An 18,781-nucleotide genomic window follows, 5' to 3' on the forward strand; every position below is an offset into this window, starting at 1 on the left:
CTGCATCGGCAGGCGGACTCTCAACCACTGCGCCACCAGGGAAGCCCCATCACGTCTCTTAAGCGTTGAATCTTGTTTCCTGAAAGCACACAAGGAAAAGCAAGGGATCCACGAATGTGACCAGTGATGTGTTGTGTGAACAGAGGCAGGAAAAGGACTTACTGAGTGCTGAGTGACAGAGCATGGGTTTTCCTGACCTTGGTATGAAAACAGTTCAAGTTCTTGGTCAGTGAGGAAAATCACTCTTAGTCCAAATTCCTACATAGGCTGATGGCATTGCCCTCTACGACGTGTTGGGATTGCTGAATTCGTTAAAGGGAGAACTGGAGGAAGCTACCAGAAGCTTGCAGTGCATCTGAGAACAACTGTCCCTTTGATCCGCCTTCTCCACCAAGTATAGTCTGGTTTTAGCCCAGCTAGAACCTACGGGGCAAACTCAGCCTGGATTCCAGAAGACCTGGCTCCTTTCTTGCTTAAAGACCATTAGAAGATGTCTGCAGTTTGTTCTGGATTGAATTTTCCTCAAACTGAGCCAACTCCTACCCTGGAGTGAGTTTTTCAGGGTTTTCCTGGGAGCTTATGGACTGTGGCTACTTCAGACCAGAGGGGACTCTCTGGGCTACATCATCTCTTCCCTTTAAAATACCTTAAGCCAGTGGTTCTCAAAGGAGTCACCTAGAGAGCTGATAAAGAACACAGAGGCCCGGGCTGGTTGAAGCAGGACGGAACTGGGCCCTCTGTATTTTCACTAAGTTCCCCGGATGGTCCTGATACCACAGTGTGAGAATCACTTCCATGTGTTTTCTTGCCATTGTATTTCTTCCTCACACTATTCTTGGCTTGAACGCTCTCTTCTGTTCTTTTCTGCTGTCCAAATCAAATCTAATTTTCATGCCTAGACCCTCTCCCCACTGTCATCCTTTCAGCTACTATGTTTCTTTTTTAAAATTAATCAATTAATTAATTTTTGCTGTGTTCGGTCTTCGTTTCTGTGCGAGGGCTTTCTCTAGTTGCGGTGAACGGGGGCCACTCTTCATCGCGGTGCGCGGGCCTGTCGGTATCGCAGCCTCTCTTGTTGCGGAGCACAGGCTCCAGACGCGCAGGCTCAGTAGTTGTGGCTCACGGGCCTAGTTGCTCCGCGGCATGTGGGATCCTCCCAGACCAGGGCTCGAACCCGTGTTCCCTGCATTAGCAGGCAGACTCTCAACCACTGCGCCACCAGAGAAGCCGGTTTTTTTTTTTTTAAATTGAAGTATAGTTGATTTACAATGTTGTGTTAGTTTTGGGTGTACAGCAAAGTGATTCAGTTATACATATCTATATTCTTTTTCAGATTCTTTTCCATTGTACATTATTACAGGATATTGACTATAGTTCCCTGTGCTATACAGTAGATCCTTGTTGTTTATCTGCCAGCTACTAAACTTCTTACCATCCAAATGTCCAGTGGTCAGCCAGCTCGGGCACTGTGCTAGGTGTGAGTTTGAGTCCCCAATGTCAAGGCGTTTCCAGCCAAAGAGTTACAGTCACAGTAAGAGGAGACGCAAGGTGCTGAGCACCCCACAGAGGAAAGCACCAGCTATGCTGGGGAACGGAGTTTGGCAAAGTTGTCCTGGTACAAGAAGGAGCAGGAATGAGTTGGGCAAAGGAGGGAGTGGGACAGCTCTTGTCTTCTAGGTTGTAGGACCAGCACAAGTCAAAGTAGGGGATGACAGCACAGATGATTCAGGGGATTTGAGGTACGTCGATACGTGGGAAAATATACATGAAGTGTGAATTCTGCTTTTGTGACTCATTCTTTCCTTTACAGAAGGCATCAGTTACATTGTAAAAAAAAAAAAAATGTGTGTGTTGAAAAGTTCAGAAGACGTAAAGTGGTAGAATGTAAAATGTTGAAATCCTCACCAAATTAGACGGTTCCACCTAAAGGGAGGAAGAAAAACAAAAAAACCCAAAACCAGTTGTTTATTTCTTTGTCTCCCTTGCTAGTCTCTAAGCAACTTGAGACTAGGGGACGTTCATCTCTGTGTCCCTAGAATGATCATGGGGCCTGGCATAGAGAATGCGATTAATGATCAGTGGGCGAATGAATGAGTTTCAGACCCAGGAACTTTGGGCAAGTCCCTTTACCTCTCTGGGCCTCTGCTTCCTCAACTCTAAGTAAAGATTTTATCTTACATTGTGACTGATCACCTATATCCCAGTTGCTTGCTTTTGAGGCCCTGAAGTTCACACGCATGTACCCACTAACTAACAGCCCGGCCAGCTCTGTTCCAGGCCCTGGAGATCCAATTAAAATCCACCAATCAGCCAGTGCTGAATGAGCATGTCATAGGGAAGGCCATGTGCTGGGCATGAGCAGATGTAAGTGTGTGACTCCCCTTACCTTAAGAGAGAGTTTATAGATAAGGTAAATATGTGGAAAGATAAATTGGCTTATGCTAAGTGCCAAAGGACAGGATCAGACTTGCAAATGTACAGGGTACGAGAGGGGCTGCTCTGAGCAGTTCTATAGCCAGTGTCTTTTTTTTTTTTTTTTTTTTTTGTGGTACACGGGCCTCTCACTATTGGGGCCTCTCCCGTCACGGAGCACAGGCTCCGGACGCGCAGGCTCAGCGGCCATGGCTCATGGGCCCAGCCGCTCCACGGCATGTGGGACCTTCCCAGACCGGGGCACAAACCCGTGTCCCCTGCATCGGCAGGCGGACTCTCAACCACTGCGCCACCAGGGAAGCCCTATAGCCAGTGTCTTTTGACCACCAGGCACCATCCTCTGTCACCAGTGGACCCATATTGCAAGGTATTTTATCTCTCAAATACCCTGTATTCATTAAGAAAATTTTGTTCCTTCCCATGTCTTATCGGCCAATTGGAATTTCAGACCAGCATTGAGAGATCCTGTGTTCTTAAATTGAGTTGATTGAATTCTAGCCAAAAGCAAAGAAACAATGGCAATAATGATAGAATTGTCCTCTCTTGAACATTTGCCTTGTGCCAGACATTATTTCATTTAATTATCATAAGTGTTTAGGAGCGGACTGTTGTAATCTCTGTTGTCAGAGGAGAAGATTAAACGTCAGCTTCGTACTCAAGCTAGTAATTGTCAGAACCAGGACACAGAACCAGACCCAGACCACAGGCTCATGCTCTGACTTGCTGTAGGCCTGTGCCTATGGCCCGTCCAGGGTAAATATGTGATTTAGGGCAGCATTAGGCAAACTACGGTCCCGTGGGCCAAATCCAGCCACTTGTTTTGGGGTGGCTTATGAGCCAAGACTGGTTCCTTACATTTTTAAGTGGTTCAAAAGCAAAACAATCAAGAGAAGAATAATGTTTTATGACACGCAAAAATTATATGAAATACAAATTTAATGCTCATAAATAAAGTTTTATTGGAACACAGCCATGGTCGTTAGTGTACTCATTGTCTGTGGCTGATTTCAAATTACAACAGCAGAGCTGTAAGACCTGCAAAACCTAAAATACATACTGTCTGGCCTTTTACAGAAATAGTTTGCCAACCTCTCATTTAGGGCATTCATTAGGCTTTAGGAGATGTTGAAAATTGCCTGTTGCCTTGCATTGCTGTCCTCACCCATCGTGGACAGGCTCTGCTGATAATTTTAAGATTCTGCATTCTCTTTTCATTGCTTGGATATCAAATAAAAGTGTTTACTTTGTGACATCACTGGCTTAATAGTACCTGCCCAGGGTGATTTACCCAGGTGCCGCTGTATCCAAGGTCTGTCTCTTAGAGAGGACGATGGTATGACCTTGCCTTGAAAAAAAATTTTTTTTTTTTTTTTTTTGGTGGTGGTTGTATTTAGGTTATTGTTAAAAGCTGATTGGAGAACAGTTGTCTGGATGTCCCACTGATGCACTTTTTTAATCGAAAGAGAATATCGTAGGCGGAAAAATCTGTATGAGAACTGATCTGTTACTACTACCACTGGTTGTTGAGGCCACCCTGAGACTGTCCTGGCACGTGGGGAGGAGCCAGGCCTGGGTCCTGAGCTCTCATCTTGCTGGCAGTGAGGGGAGTGGGGTTGATGGTGGGTTTGCTGAGAGCATCTTTCTCCTCTGGTGGATGCAGGATGGCCTCAGTGCAGCTCTGGCCGTGATGGGTCACAAGAGATGAGAATGCAGCCAGTCTGAGAATTTCAGCCCAAGTTCCTCTTAACATGCAGCAGAATCCAAGATGCTGTCTTGCCTTTCTCTGCTGTTCTTGCTTCTGTGTTAGCAGAAATACCTCCTGGTTCTGCTTTTTCTTAGTCTTTGTTGTGACAGCTCACCCCTCCCCATGCTTCACCTCTTGAACCCTCCTGTCCCAGCTCTTGCTAGCGGTGATAACGGTAATACTAGCTAATATTTATTGTGCACCCCCTGTATGTTAAGTGCTTTGCGTGGATTATGTCATTTAAGACTTGTCACGGGAATCCTGTGAGGAAAATCCTGTTTAAACCATTTATTTTTTAAGTTATGAGAGTTATCAAATGCACACAGATGAACCCCAGGTACCCCTCTCTCAGGCTCCGTACTTAGCCCTCTTTTGCCCCACCCTTGCCCAGGTAGGTAGTTACTGTAGCTGCTGAAAGGGGCTGAGAAGCTGGCTCAGGTGAGTGCAGTTGGGAGGGCTGGACTCCAGAGTGTCTGAACCCCTGTGCCCTCCCACCTGACAACTGATGTTCGCTGCTGTTTATAGAGCACCTACTATGTGCCACTTAATCCCCGCATCAGGCCTACAGAGTAGATGATAACTTACAGGTGAAAGAGCTCAAGAAGTGAGGTCACTGGCCTCCAGACTCTTTGCTAATTAGTGGCAGTACTAGGATGCAGATCCAGAGCTGAGGCCCTGCCGATTTTCTACTCCAGCCCGTTCTCTGTCCTCCTGTCTTCCTCAGTGCAGTGGGCATCAGTGGGGTGGTGGTTTCGCTTGTGGGAACCTCTGTCTTCAAACCTTGGAAGAACATAAGGTTACTCCAGGATGATTTCTCAGCGGGCGTGGAGAGCTTCTGCTGCAATCACTGCTGGCCCTTGTGGCCTCAGAGATAGAATCTACCATTGACCTTTTGGCAGGCGTTCATAGCTAATGAGAGATCCTTTAGCTTTTGTGGTCAGTTGAAGGCAGAGCTCGCAAAGCTGGCACCTCGAGTCCTGATGTTCAGTCCTCCTCCCTCCTCCGGGAGGAAGGGGGAGGGGGTGGGGGACTGGGGAGCTGGGAAGGCATGGGCTGTGGATGCACCCAGCTGGGGGTGGGGTGGGGAAGGGGAGGATTCTGTGACCAGCTGGCCCTGAACATAGAAGGCACTTGGTAAATGGTGGCTCTTAGCTGTTTTTATCTGTACTCTAAGGTGGATGGGCGGTGCAGGAGGGACTTGGTGGGATTTATGGAGTGGTTTTATTCAGATTCAAGAGTCGGAAGTGAAAATCTTGACTTTCACAATCAACTGAAAGATCAGAGCTCTCTACCCTGGTTTTGCTCCTTTTTTGGGGGTGGTGGTAGCATGGGGGAGCAGGTCAGGGGATGAGCGGAGAATTCAGGGACAGGCAAAATGGTCCACTTTATATTCACATTGTGTACAGTATTCACATCTGACGTTGGCGGGAGGTCTCTTCCTAAGAGAGAAGCTTAGAAAGTAAACATTCGTTAATAATTGCAACCCACAAATTTTGCAAACTGCACTTAAGTCAATGGTCAGAAACTCAAATGGTGTCAGGGTGTGTTGGGAACATAAATAAATGGAATAGGCCAAATAATGAAGTCACAGTGCCTCTCGATCTTTTATATGCTCATGTTTGATAGAGAAAATGAACAGTGTGGGTGCCATGTTGCTTGGCAACTGCCATTTTTCCTCTGTGTTGAGGTGACAATACTAGGGAGTAGTGGTAAACTCTAAGCACTTACCCAGGGAAAGGGGGAGCTGATGCTCAGATCCAACTCGTTGCTTAAATGTCTCCAGGTCCTCCCCCTCCCCTCCCCCTCCCCCTCCCCTCCCCCTCCCCCTCCCCTCCCCTCCCCCTCCCCTCCCCCTCCCCTCCCCCTCCCCCTCCCCTCCCCCTCCCCTCCTCCTCCCCCTCCCCCTCCTCCCCTCCCCCTCCCCTCCCCCTCCTCCTCCCCCTCCTTCCTCCTCTTCTTCTTCTTCTTCTGCTTTTTTCTTTTTTCTTTCTTTTTTTTTTTTTGAGGTACGCGGGCCTCTCACTGTTGTGGCCTCTCCCGTTGCGGAGCACAGGCTTCGGACGCGCAGGCTCAGCGGCCATGGCTCACGGGCCCAGCCGCTCTGCGGCCCGTGGGATCTTCCCGGACTTGGCACGAACCCGTGTTCCCTGCATCGGCAGGCAGACTCTCAACCAGTGCGCCACCAGAGAAGCCCCCTGCTTTTTTCTGGGAAGCTGAAAATCAGGATTTACAAGATGCTGTCTCCTAATTTAAAAATATTTGCTTAAGATTTTAAGAAACACTGTGGCAAAGCATCATGTTTTATACTATAAATATATACACTCTTTATTTGTCAGTTATATCTCAATAAAGTTGGAAAAAATACAATGGGGAAAATAGGACAGTGTTCTAATGGAGGTATATTAAAAAAACAACAACACTGTGGAATAAATAAAACATGTCAGTGGGCTAGATTTGGACAGTGGAGCTTCAGTTTAGGACCTTCAGATTTATTGTATGATGTGGAGAAAAGGTTCAGAGAGGGGCCTGGGTTCTGCCAACTCTGATTCTCTCATGCGATGGGAGGTGAGTCCTGCTGGGGAGCCCGTGAATTGGTGCTTTAGTCTCAGGGCTGGGTGATGGGTTGAGTTGCTGAACCACTCTGGGACTGACTTTCTTCCTCCATGAAGTCAAAGGGGAGGTCCATCACTATTTTACAAACTGTGTTCCTTGAGGTGCATTGGGGGTTTCTTAAGTGTTTCCTGTGAGTTTCATAGAAAACACACCCCCTCTCCAACCCCTTCCAATTTGGCTGTGTGCAATTGTAATGAAAACACTTGCCCAAATATGTGTTACACCAAGTTTTAATACATTGGAGAACACCAGTGTCTTAACTTGTTTATGCATCTATTATACTGAAAATAAGAACAAGGTAACTTGAACTTTAAATGTATAATGAAAAGATTGCTTTTATTCAAGTGTACATATATGCACATAGACATACCTACATAGATATATATGATATGTGGAACTCTATGCATATAGTTCTTATAAGACTCTTTTTGAAAAAAATAGTTCTGCTGCTAAAAATACCCATGGAAACTTCTGGCCTGGGATTTCCAAGGTCATCCTCAACTCTGCATCTCAAAGTTCACATAGCCTCACCAAAATAGTCCCTCTGGTTACTTTTTCCTCTGTGCATTTGAAAGGGAAATGTTCACCATGCCTTCAACTGCCCCAAGAAGCAAGAGATGAGCCACCTGGTCTTTTTAGGGTAATTGTTGCTCATTCCTTCTGTCAAAGCCTCACCTGGCTTTTTGGGGGGCACAAAATTAGGGATTATGCTGACCCTTCTCCACAGTCCCTTTTGATGACAGTGTCAAGTTCAGAGAGTCATAGCATATATGACTCTGCAAATGAGGCAGAGTCAGCCAGCCCATTCTCACTTTGCTTGGCCCAATGTCTCATGCTGTAGGTACTGCTTGCCGTGCTGCCTATTGGTCTGCCTATTCCCTGCCTGTGGACTCTAGGGTGGAAATGGATACCAGGCATTCAGGCTGCCCCACAATGCCTCACCTGTCTTCTGGAAAGTTTCCCATAAAGATGTTTAGTGCCTGGCTTCTGGGTTCAGAGGGAGCGCCCAGCCTTTCTACCGTTTTCGTGATCAATGATTTACCTTTTTATACCAGTTTTAAAGGGAGCTGTTGGGTAATTTTCACATAGGAGATAAATGGAAGGAAGAATGATGGCCTTTCAGAATTGAAATTTGGGCATGCACCGAATCTCATAGAATGCTCTTTGATTTTAAAAATCTCTTGAAGCGGTTTTGTTTAATTATGTCAGTGGGTAAAAATAACTATTGTCATATGGTGTGTGGGCTTGGTTTTAGAAGGATAAAGAATCTATTGTTACCCATTGTGTTATTCAGTCACTTATCACCCAACCCTAAAAACCAAACGTGTATAATAGAAAACCTTAAGCTTTGTCACTTGCTAAGATCCAGGCTCTGTGCTGAAATCCTCAAACTCTGCTCCCTTTGAGAATAGTGCGGAAGCCTCCTTAATTCGGTCAGTTTTAATGGGTGGATGGAACCCGTCCCCAGGGCCCATGTCAGGCAGGGGTTTGTGACGGGCAGCCCCGGAAGTGCCTTTGGGTTCCGTGGTCTCAGCTGAAGTTTGTCCAGCATCCAAGCCAGCTTAGCGCTCCTGGGAGCGGTTTAAGTCAAGAGCTTCAGTCAGGCAGACCTGGGCCGGAAGCGTAGACTTCCTAGCTGTAGGATTCTGGGTCAGGAACTTAACTTTTCCAAGGCTTATTAGTTTCTTCATCTGTAAAATAGGGATCAACACAGTTCCTGCCTCGCGGGTCCTTGTCGTAAGGCCTAAAGGAGTTGATGAATAGAACACCTGTAGTGCAGTGATTGGCCCATGGTTAAGGGCTCAATCAATATTATTACAAGTAGAATCCATTAGCATTAAGTACCCGCACAGGATCACTCTCAAACCACCCGTGCCCCTCCCTCTCTGTCCCCCAAACTCACGGGGTGCTTGGCACCCCCTGCTTCTCCAGCTGGCTGGCTCCTGCCTCCATCTCTGCACTGCGCTGTCATTGTCTTTGGTACCGCTCTCGCCCCTGGCTCTCGGTGTCAGAACCACCTTATGTCCCCTGGCATCTTTGGCATCCAGCCCAGGGCCTGGCGCAGTGCAGGACCGCAGGAAACGGCACGAGTGGCTTGGACTGAAAGGGCTTCAGAGCCTGGAGAGCTCCTGGGGCTGGAGTGGTCACAGAAGGTCATCAGGTGAGCTGACGGGTGGCCACTTCAGAGGTTCAGTGAGGCAGGAGGAAGGCTGTGAGGCTGGGAACATAGGAACCTTGTTTTGTTAGAGCCCCAAGAAAACTCAGACGCGGGGTCTGTATTGCGTATATCCTTCCGCCATTTTATACTTGATGAAATGGATGTCTTGGTGAGATCCAAGTCCCTGAGCTCTCAAGCATCAGGGGAAGTGGAAACTAACCCTCTTGATTACCCTGTTGGGCCGTGCCTACCGGATTCACAGGCTCTGCAGTGATGTGACATGAGCTCTGTGCTGTGGCTCTTCCATGTGCCCCTGCAGACCCCTGCCCCCCACCTCCACCCTGCTCTGCCCACTGGGAGGAAGCTGCCCTCTGCGGTCTACACCAGCAGGTGCCCTTGACCTGCAGCTTCCCACTGGGCCAGTCCAGCAGCAGGAAGCCCCCAGTGGAGATGGGGAGAGGCAGCCGCTAAGCCTGTTCCCTTGTCCTGTCCCACTGCTCCTGCCTCTAGGGTTCTTGCCCAGCTCTTGCCCGTTTCCCTTAGCCCCACCCACACCCTTGTAAACAGACCCTTTAAAAACTGTCCTCAGTTACACTGGTAGAGTGTGTCATCTGTCCCTGCCAGGATCCTGACGAATACTAGCACGTTTTAGAAAGAGTAATCTAGCAGTTCTATTTTAATTTTCCACTGTGCATTGAAGGGAGAGACTAGAAGAGAGGCAACCAGGTATGTGGACGAAGGAATAGGGCCTGCTCTTCACAAAGGGCGTCAACTTAGCTTTTGGCCTTTTATATTCAAATGAGGAATTTTAGGTAGAGTTGCAGCAGTACTTTGACAGGACTGAAACAAAAATATACTGCAGCAGATATAACCCTCTTCTGGCTCTTCTTAATTTTAAAAAAATCTTTTTTGTTTTTGAATTATCACATGCTAGTAATTTAAAAAATTTTTTTTTTTTTCCGGCCACGCCATGCAGCTTGTGGGATCTTAGTTCCCTCACCAGGGATCGAACCCGGGCCCCCTGCAGTGGAAGCACGGAGTCCTAACCACTGGACCGCCTGGGAAGTCCCCTTACTTCTTTTTGGTGTGTGTATTAAGAGCTTCAAGATATAAAAATGGAAATGGTCTGTCTGTATCAGCCCAACAACGAGGCTGTTTTCTGTTAGTTAGGGCTGAGGGTTATGAGGTCTTGGCTTAGGGTGGCCACACGACAGAAGTGGGAAGTCCAAGTGCATTGTACAGCGAAGCATCTTTAGGACATGGCCACTGAGTGTACCCACCAAGGGCGAAGGAAGGGAGGAGTCAGGTTATTCCAGAGTTTATGGACTGGGAAACACATGTAACGGGGCAGTCACAGAGGTACTTGGGAAGAGAATATGTACAAGTCTGTTTTGGTGCGCATCTAGGAGTAGTGTTCAAAGTGGACCACTGATGTAATGACTGTAGCTTTGGCCGAGTTGGGATGGCATTGAGGGCAGTGTTAGCAGTTTTCTCTTCTCTGGGCCTGGAGGAAGATTCTTGTGACTGGAGCCACGGTCTCAGGAATGGGGGTGGTTCCCAAAGAGGGGGAGGGAGAGCCTTGGCTCATCAGCATAACCAAAGGAGGTTGTGAAACAGAAACACATCCCTGGGGGAGGGGAGTGATAAGCAAGGCTGGAAGTCTTGACAGTGAGGGTCTCTGCTCCTTAGAAAAGAAGAAGACTGCTGTGCAGTGTTGGGTGAACTTGGGCATAGTTAATGCCTGGCCATCTGGTCGACCAATGGGTGGACCATTGTCTGCTGTGCCTGGGGTATCTAGGTAACGGGAAGTCCTTGGCAGAACTGAAGACAGTATTATATTCTTTTTTCGTATGTTGGCATGTCTTCCTCCTAAGACAGTGAGCTTAATCTCTCTTCTCAGTGTTTGCTCCTTTTGCCCAGTTATGGGGCCTGCAGAAGCCTTGGGCCATCTGTGTGGGTGACTTTGCAGGGTGGTAGTGAGAAGATGGGTACGCTATGAGTACTCCATCTGGGTTTGCATCCCAGGAGAGAAGGCTTTGGTGAATCTTGGCTAGAATGGTTGAGGTCAAGATAGAGGTCAAGACCTGGATTCTGTTTCTGGTGCTTCCTCGCTGGCTCTATGTCCCTGGGTAAGCCACTTACTGTCTGTGCCTCAGTGCCCGCCTCTGTAACTGAGTTATTGTTCAACTATTTATACACTTGTAAAGTGTGAGTTTCAGATTGCCCATTGGATTTATCAGTAGGATCTGAGCTTTGGTGTGGTCGTCTGTAAAACAGAGATAAAAATACCTTGCAGAGTTGCTGTGAAGATTCAAAGGTGATGATGGTCGTAATAGCTTAAATAGATCATTTAATTTCATATTCACTGTAACAAAGCAGGTATGATTGTTTATAGATGTAGACACCGAGGGACAGAGAGGTTAAGCTACCTGCCCAAAGTCACACAGCAAGTAAATGGTGGCACTGAATGGTTTCCCCCAGGTGGTCTAGTCCCAGAGCCCAAGATCCCATGAGTCTGTGCTCAGACAAGGTCTGTAGAAAGCCCAGCTCAGTGCCTGGCACACAGTAGGTGCTTAGTAAACTTGAGTTCCTTCCTTTTTATCCTCAGAATGCATTCGGAAGTGGAGGTCCCCACAGTGCTTCTGGTAAGGCTGTTCTGCCCACCCCATGTTTTCTGATGTCCAGTTCGGGGTGGGGGTTCATTCCCCCTTCTTCGGCTGTCAAATCCACCTTTCAAAACCTCTCTATATATTACCTTCCTCTTCTCCTCCCCACCCTCCCACCCCAACCTCTTCCTTCCGGAAGCTTCCTTTCCCTCCTCCCTCCCAATGGCGGAGCTTGATAATAAACGGTCACCTACTTACTATCAGTTTTTTAAAAAAAATTGAAGTGGAATTCACATAACATAAAATTAACCATTTTAAAGTGTACAGTTCAGTAGAATTTAGTGCATTCACAATGTTGTGTAACCACCACCTCTCTCTAGTTTCAGAACATTTTCATCACCCCAAAGAAAATCCAGTACCCATTAACACTCACTCTCCCTTCCCCCTCTTCCTAGCCCCTGGCAACCACTAGTCTGCCTTCTGTTTCTATAGATTTCCTTATTCTGGACATTTCATATAAATGGGATGACAATAGGTGTGCTTCTGTGTCTGCTTCTTTCATTGAGCATAATGGTTTTGCGGTCATCTACACTGTAGCATGTATCAGAGTTTCATTCCTTCTCATGGCTGAATAGTATTCCATTGTATGTGTATACCACATTCTGTTAATCTGCTGTTAGGTTGTTTCCACCTTTTAGCCATTGCGAATAGTGCTTCAGTTGACCTCCATCATCTTTTATGCAATCACTGTCCCCTGTTGCAGTTTGGGCACAGGGGCTGTGGCTTTTGGTGTCCCCTGAGGCCTAGACAGGGTGAGCTCATTCATAACCTCTGATTGCTGGGTCTGTTGAAACCAAGAGGGAGAAGGCTGGGAGCTAGATGTGCCCCTAGCTCTTGGGCCTGGCTCTGCATACTTTATCTGGTTTAATTTCTGCCTAGAGGGAAGTAGAGCGTGGAAAGTGCTGGTTTTTCTCCACCCTGAAGTACTTCTCCCTCCTGTGCCTGGGACAAGTTCATAATAACCAGTTGGGAAATTTCTTAGCTCTGGGACCTAAGGTCTACTCTGACCTCAGCATCCTCATCTGTAAAATGGGGATGATCGTTCTTGTTTCACAGAATTGTGAGGATTAAATGGGTTGGAACCTGCGGAATGCTTGCTTCTTTCCCTACCTGGATTTGGAGTTCTGGGTGAGGGACCAGTTGAGGGAAGGCACTTGGAGGAAGGACGATTTTTGTGGAATCCTTCTCGATTAACAACTACCAGTGCCTTTTGGGGTCCTCTTAGAAGGGGAAGAAGCTGAGATAATTCTCATCACCATGTTTAGCTGTCACTGCTGAAAAGTTGTCCCCAACTTCCCTTTTCTGCAGTTAGTTAACTCTGATGCTCAGTGTATGAATCTGTGGAAATTTTCTCCCATTTCACCCCCAGGCCCAACTAGGCTCTGAGCTAACTTCAGGAAGATGAGCTTTCTGTTGATTGTATTCTTTTAAAAAGTACTTATGAGGCATCCTCCATGCCAGTTAACTTGTAGGGTGTTGTTCGCAAGGGTCATTTTTTTTTTTTTCCTGTGGTCACTGGAAGAGTTTGGGGGCCTGGCAGACCAGGACTTGCCTCCTGGCTTTACCTCTCACTGACCAGCTCTGTAACCCTTGATGACAGATCGCTGACCTTTCACTTTTTTTTAATCTATAAAAATGTGAAAATGAGTCACCTTGCTTTGTGGTTGCTGTAGTGTTCTTTTGGTTGCAAATCTTAGACAACCCAAACAAGAGTAATTAAATAATAAGGGGTATTGCATCTCCCCAGGCAAGAAGTCTGGAGGTAGAAAGAGTCTAAAATTGCTTGACTTGGCAGTGCAGGAATCCAGGTGTTTTCTCTCATTCCTCTCATCAGCCATCCTCAGCAGGTGGGTGAGTTCTTCCCTCCTTGTCACATAGTGGCTGCAGCGGCTCCAGGCATCATGGGTAGATCTGCTGAAGTCCAGCGAAGCAGGATGGTGTTTCCTTCCGTCTGATTCCTTTTTATTAGTGAGGAAGCTCTTCCCCAAGAGACCCCTTGCAGACTTCTCTTAGGTGCTCTTGTCCTTCGTTTTAGTCTGCATCCTTTAGGTCCCCTGGGTCCTAAGGCAAGGATTAAACTGCTAATGCTTTATTTGGGAAGTCAAGGCCTAGTGAGGTCAAGATGAGGGAACAGAAGGGGGAGTGAGGCCAAAAAGACATGAAGCCATGTGATGTAGTGTGTTATCCCTCTGGCTACGATTTCATGATGAACCTTGAAAAGATACCAGCTGGTGTGTATGCCTGGCACATAGGGCCTTCTTTGGGAGGGTTGCCAGGAGAAACTGTACCTGGATTTGTCAAAGAAGCACACTGATAATATCGCTTGAAATTAATTTTTAAACTTTCCCTAAGTCCTGGTACATTTCTCGCCAGTTGCTTTACCCTGGAAGGTAGTGTAGCTAGTGGTTTAGGACACAGACTCTGGAGTCAGACTGCCTGGGTTCAGATCCAGGTGCTATAGCTCACCAGCCCAGTAGGGACCTGTACCTCCCTTTTAGTAATGTTTGGAGGATTAAGTGAGTTAATATCTGAAAGCACTTGGGACAGTGCCTGGCAGAGTCAGTGCTCTGGGCATATGATTTTAATCTTTGGAAACGTGACTTTTTGCCATGACCATGATTCTCGAACTTTCACCTGTAGAACTCAGAGTCCTTTGACACATTGTCCTGTGTAGTGACTGTCAGCCACTCAATGTTTGCTGAGTCTAGGACTGTAAAGGGCACAGATGGGGATGCACAGACACTCTTCACCTTCATGTATGCCCTCAGTGAGTGGTACCTACCCGAGGGCATCCTCCATCTGTCCTCCTCTCTCCCTCTGCCACGGCCTCCTGGGACTCGGAGCCTGTCTGCTTTAGCTCTCGGGCTTTAGCACAGCGCTTGACACATGCAGGTGTGTGGGAATCGCTTGTTAATGAGTTGTCAGTACGTTCTGCCTTGAAGTCCTTTTTTACAGACATGTCTTATTTCCCATACTTTCCTGTAAACAGTTTGAGGACAGGACCCAGATCTTTCATGTCTTAGGCAACATTTGGTTGGATGGTTGGATGATTGAATGGATTCCAGGTGAGGACACAACATATAGATGCCCAGGCAGAGAGATAATAACATTGCAAAGGGCCAGAACATGCTATCCTAGGGTCATGAGGTTATGTAGTTTAATGTTTTCCAACTAATGGGCCAAAAAAAAGTTTGCTGCCCTGTGCTGCTTAACTAGCAACTGACTCCTTTTACTCCCTCTCTTGTGGTCCATCCTGGATGACGTGGATTGATGCATAGCATAGATTGAGGGGCAGGGCCTGGAGGGAGGAAGATGAGCTGGAAAAGTTTAGGCCTGAGATGAGGAGGAATTGAGGGTACAGTGCAGTGGTGGGAATGGAAAGTTTGAGAGAGGGGGTGAGTAGGCAAGTATATCAACAGGGCTTCCCGTCCCCCCCGGCTTGCAGGGAGTGAGGAGAGGAAGAGTACTGGATTCCTTTGAGTACTAGTACCTGGGTCACTGGGAGACAGGACAGGGGCCAGACCCCTCCCCCACACCCCCCTTCTGTCCACCTATCTCATGAGATGAAAACTAATGTTGTTCTTATCTTCTCCATTTGATAAATGCAAATTTTCAGGATAAGCGGAAGGAATACTGGCCTGGGTAAATCAGGCTCCTGGGACCTGACTGGCCTTGGCCTTAGCCTTGCTGTGGGACCTTGGACAAGTTTTTCCCTTCTCTGGGCCTTAGGGGTTGCCTCCTCTCCAAAATGAGAGGCTCATTCTTTCCTTCCGTGGCATTTATTGAGTGCCTACTGTGTGTAATATTCTAGGCACGGACGGATGCGGTTTCTGTTCTCGTGGAGTGTACATTTCAGTTGAAGGAGACTGACAGTAACTGAGGTGAATGCCGGGAGAAAACTCCCCAGTGATGTGGTGGAGAGTGAGTGGGGCTAATTTCCATTGGTTGGTTGGACACAGACTCCGTGAAGAGGTGGCATCTGAGGCCACAGTCTGGGAAGGTCTGGGGGCAGAGTGTTTTTGGAGAAGGGAATCAATACGTAAAGGGTCCAGGGGAGAATCAGCTTCAAGAACATTGTAAAGGGTGTGAGAGGCTATGAGATCAGAGAGGCCACACAGGCTGTAGTTAAGAGGTTGCATTTTATTCTAAGTGTGATGGGAGGTTGGAGGACGCTTTTTTCCCTTTTGATTATTTTCTTCTTTATAAGGAACATACTTTGAAATATCCAAAAAGGTGTGTTAACTAAACAACAGAATGAGCAATCTTGAAATATTTTAGGTTTTTAAAGTGTGGGGAAATAATGTATGGCTCGTGATAAATATCTTTGAGGATCCCCAGGGATCTAAAGATGGCAGACTGAGATACGGTCAACTAGACAATCTTTAAGGTCCCTCTGTTGCAAACATTTATTCTCAAAGCTGATTGCCATGTGATTAAAAAAAAAAGATGACTGCCACCTACTGATAGAAGATGAATTTTTGCACAATGAAAATCTCAAACCCGGTGGATTTCTTCTGTCACGCATCTGGCTTTATACCCTCCGTTTCTCGACCTGAAGTGGCTCTGAGGAAGGGGTGATGGGGCGATGGTCCTGCTTTCCTTTCTTTCTGACCCAGAGAATCTCAACTCTTGTTTCGATGTTCTTCTGCCTCAGTGCACAACGTAGCGACAGGAAGGAGTGCTGACCTGGGGAGTTGCTCTTGTTGGATGTTTCAGTGGGAAAAAACACTGCCAACAGTTGTCTGGTCTCCATTGTTTGTAGTTGACCCGCGGTTACACTGAATTCCCCTATTCAGTGGCCCTACACCCTAACCCTGGCCAACAGGCCTTTGCCTAATGTATTTAACACCCCGCCCCAGTTATTAAATTCCCAACTGCTTTATTTCTGATTTGCATTTGCCGTGGCTGAATGAATCTACTGACTTCCGTTTTCTTTTTCTGTTACAGATCGTGTGTACAGGTGACTGTAAGTACCACTTCCCATTCCACTCTTATGTTGTTCGCTACTGCCCCCCGATGGACACAGCAACATTAACAGCAACGTGAAAATCACAGAAAATGCTAATTTGCTAAAACTTGCTTAGTTTCCAATTTTTCTTTAGAAGTGGGGTGAGGGTGAAAACAGCAAGTGAAAGAAAAAATTTTTTATTTGTGCAATCCTGACAAATAAAAAAATAATTTTTCTGTGATTTTTTTCTAGCCTACATCTGTAGGTGATCAAAAAAAACCCACTTAGTTTTCATAATGCAGTATCATTTATATTTATTTCATGTACTGTTATCCCATAATTATTTTCTTGTGTTGCTACATTACCACATGATTTTTAAAATGGTGTACAGGCTTTGCATAACCTTTGGAAAACTAGACGTAGCCTCCTGGATACTTTGCTTCCACGTGGAGGGCTGAATCCCAGTTGCTGGTCCACTGAGGTCCTCCCAGGTCTATAGTAAAACGAGAAAAATAGGGACAGTATAATAAGTCTTTTATGAAACTAAATATATTCAGTTGAAATCACTGTTTATTCTGGGATTATGTCCTTACCAATTTTTTGGATCATAATTCGCTTCTTTAAGAAATAAAATTATTTATTTCTATAAGAAATAAAATTAAGAGTATATGGTAATTTTTTAATGTACGTTTTTGAAAAAATAAAAACTGGTAGCTTTTGTCTGTCCTCAAAATTCAAGGACTCTTTTTTTTTTTCCTGGTTGGTAAAACCTCAAAGTCTGTGAACCATAGAGATAAAATAATTAGAATGTTCTCACAGTGCCATACAAAGGGGGCAGACCTTGCTGAAACCTTCTAATAAAGAAAAGCTCAGTTAATAACAGTCATTATGCAAAGCCTGTGCAAACAATAGAAAGAGGTCTACAATTGCTTTTTCTTCCTTGTTAATCAGTTTGGTAAGTAAACTGGAAGGTTCCTTGTGCAGGCTTGAATCACTAGTGCAAGAGAAGAAAACATCTATGTGTAGAGATGATACTGTAAAGTGGGGGAAGGGAGATGAGGGAACTATGATGCGTTTTAAAAATTATAATAAAAAAGTCTGTTGTGTGGCCGGTGTACGGTGGGAGGTGCTATTTTATTAGCTTGTGTTTCATTCTTCTTTCCTGTGTTCTAGGCTCCCGCTGCGATCTGCTTGAATTCACATCTACAGCCAGTGAGATTCAATCATCTATCAAGGCAGCAGGAAACTTTTCAGTGATAAACGTAACAGATTTGAGTGGCCAGAGTCAGCAGTTTCTCCGAGCAGACAGTGATGGGAAGACTTCATTTTCAGGGCTGGTTCCTGGGATGCACTATCTTTTCACCTTTTCAAATGGCTCCAGTACCTGCTGCCAAGAAGTGCAGATACGTGAGTGAGGCTTTTCTTTTGGGGATGGATTGTGGGTTTTAGAGAATGTCAGTGTCTTCACGTTTGAGCAGTACTGCGATGGTGTAGTGGTTAAAAGCGCAGACCGAGAATCAGGGTCCCAGGTTTGCTTCCTGGGTCTGTCAGTGTTTCACTGTATGACCTGGGGCTAGTCCTTGGTCCTCTTAGACCTCAGTTTCTTCCTCTTTATTACCAAAAATACATACATATACCCACACACATAGTTTTAAAAGATATTTTAAGATGTACTTTGCTGAACTATTGAAAGTTAAGAACTTCCTTTTCTAGGGAATTCCCTGGTGGTCCAGTGGTTAGGACTCCACGCTTTCACTGCTGAGGGTGCAGGTTCAATCCCTGGTTGGGGAACTAAGGTCCTGCAAGCTGTGTGGTACGGCACAAAAACAAACAAACAAACAAAAAACCCCCTGCTTTTTAAAAATCTTTCCCTGTAGAAACAGAATCCCTGTATGAATCAACAAAATTTCGTTCTTGACGTATTTCTCTTTCTTTAAAATGGCGCCATAGCCTTCTTCAGGAAGTTATTGTGAAGCATAAATGAGAAAATGTGTGCACAGTGCCTGGCACAGTGCCTGGCCCAGTGCCTGGGACCCAGCCAGCACCCAGAAGAGGACTGCTGCTTCTTCTTGCTGCCCTCACGCTGTGACTGTGCCTATTGTTTTATCATTATCCTCACCACCATCATCACTGCTGATTGCAAATGGTACCACAATGATGACCTGCCAAAATGCTACTCTGACGCTGTGAACCGGTTACTTTATAAAGAGGAGGTTCAA

General features: G+C 46.2%; 1 protein-coding gene across 1 annotated transcript in view; it reads left to right on the top strand.

Annotated features, from left to right (window-relative positions):
• PTPRJ (protein tyrosine phosphatase receptor type J) overlaps positions 1–18,781 on the top strand; it is a gene marked incomplete at its 5' end in the record, with an annotated part of 170,871 nt that overhangs the window by 97,623 nt on the left and 54,467 nt on the right. Inside the window, 2 exons of the mRNA XM_082845514.1 lie at positions 16,562–16,580; positions 17,736–17,969. Of these exons, the coding sequence (XP_082701640.1) occupies positions 16,562–16,580; positions 17,736–17,969 (253 nt within the window). The remainder of the gene's footprint in view (positions 1–16,561; positions 16,581–17,735; positions 17,970–18,781) is intronic.

The sequence above is a fragment of the Leucopleurus acutus genome (assembly GCF_964270905.1).
Source record: "Leucopleurus acutus genome assembly, chromosome: 8".
NCBI lineage: Eukaryota > Metazoa > Chordata > Mammalia > Artiodactyla > Delphinidae > Leucopleurus > Leucopleurus acutus.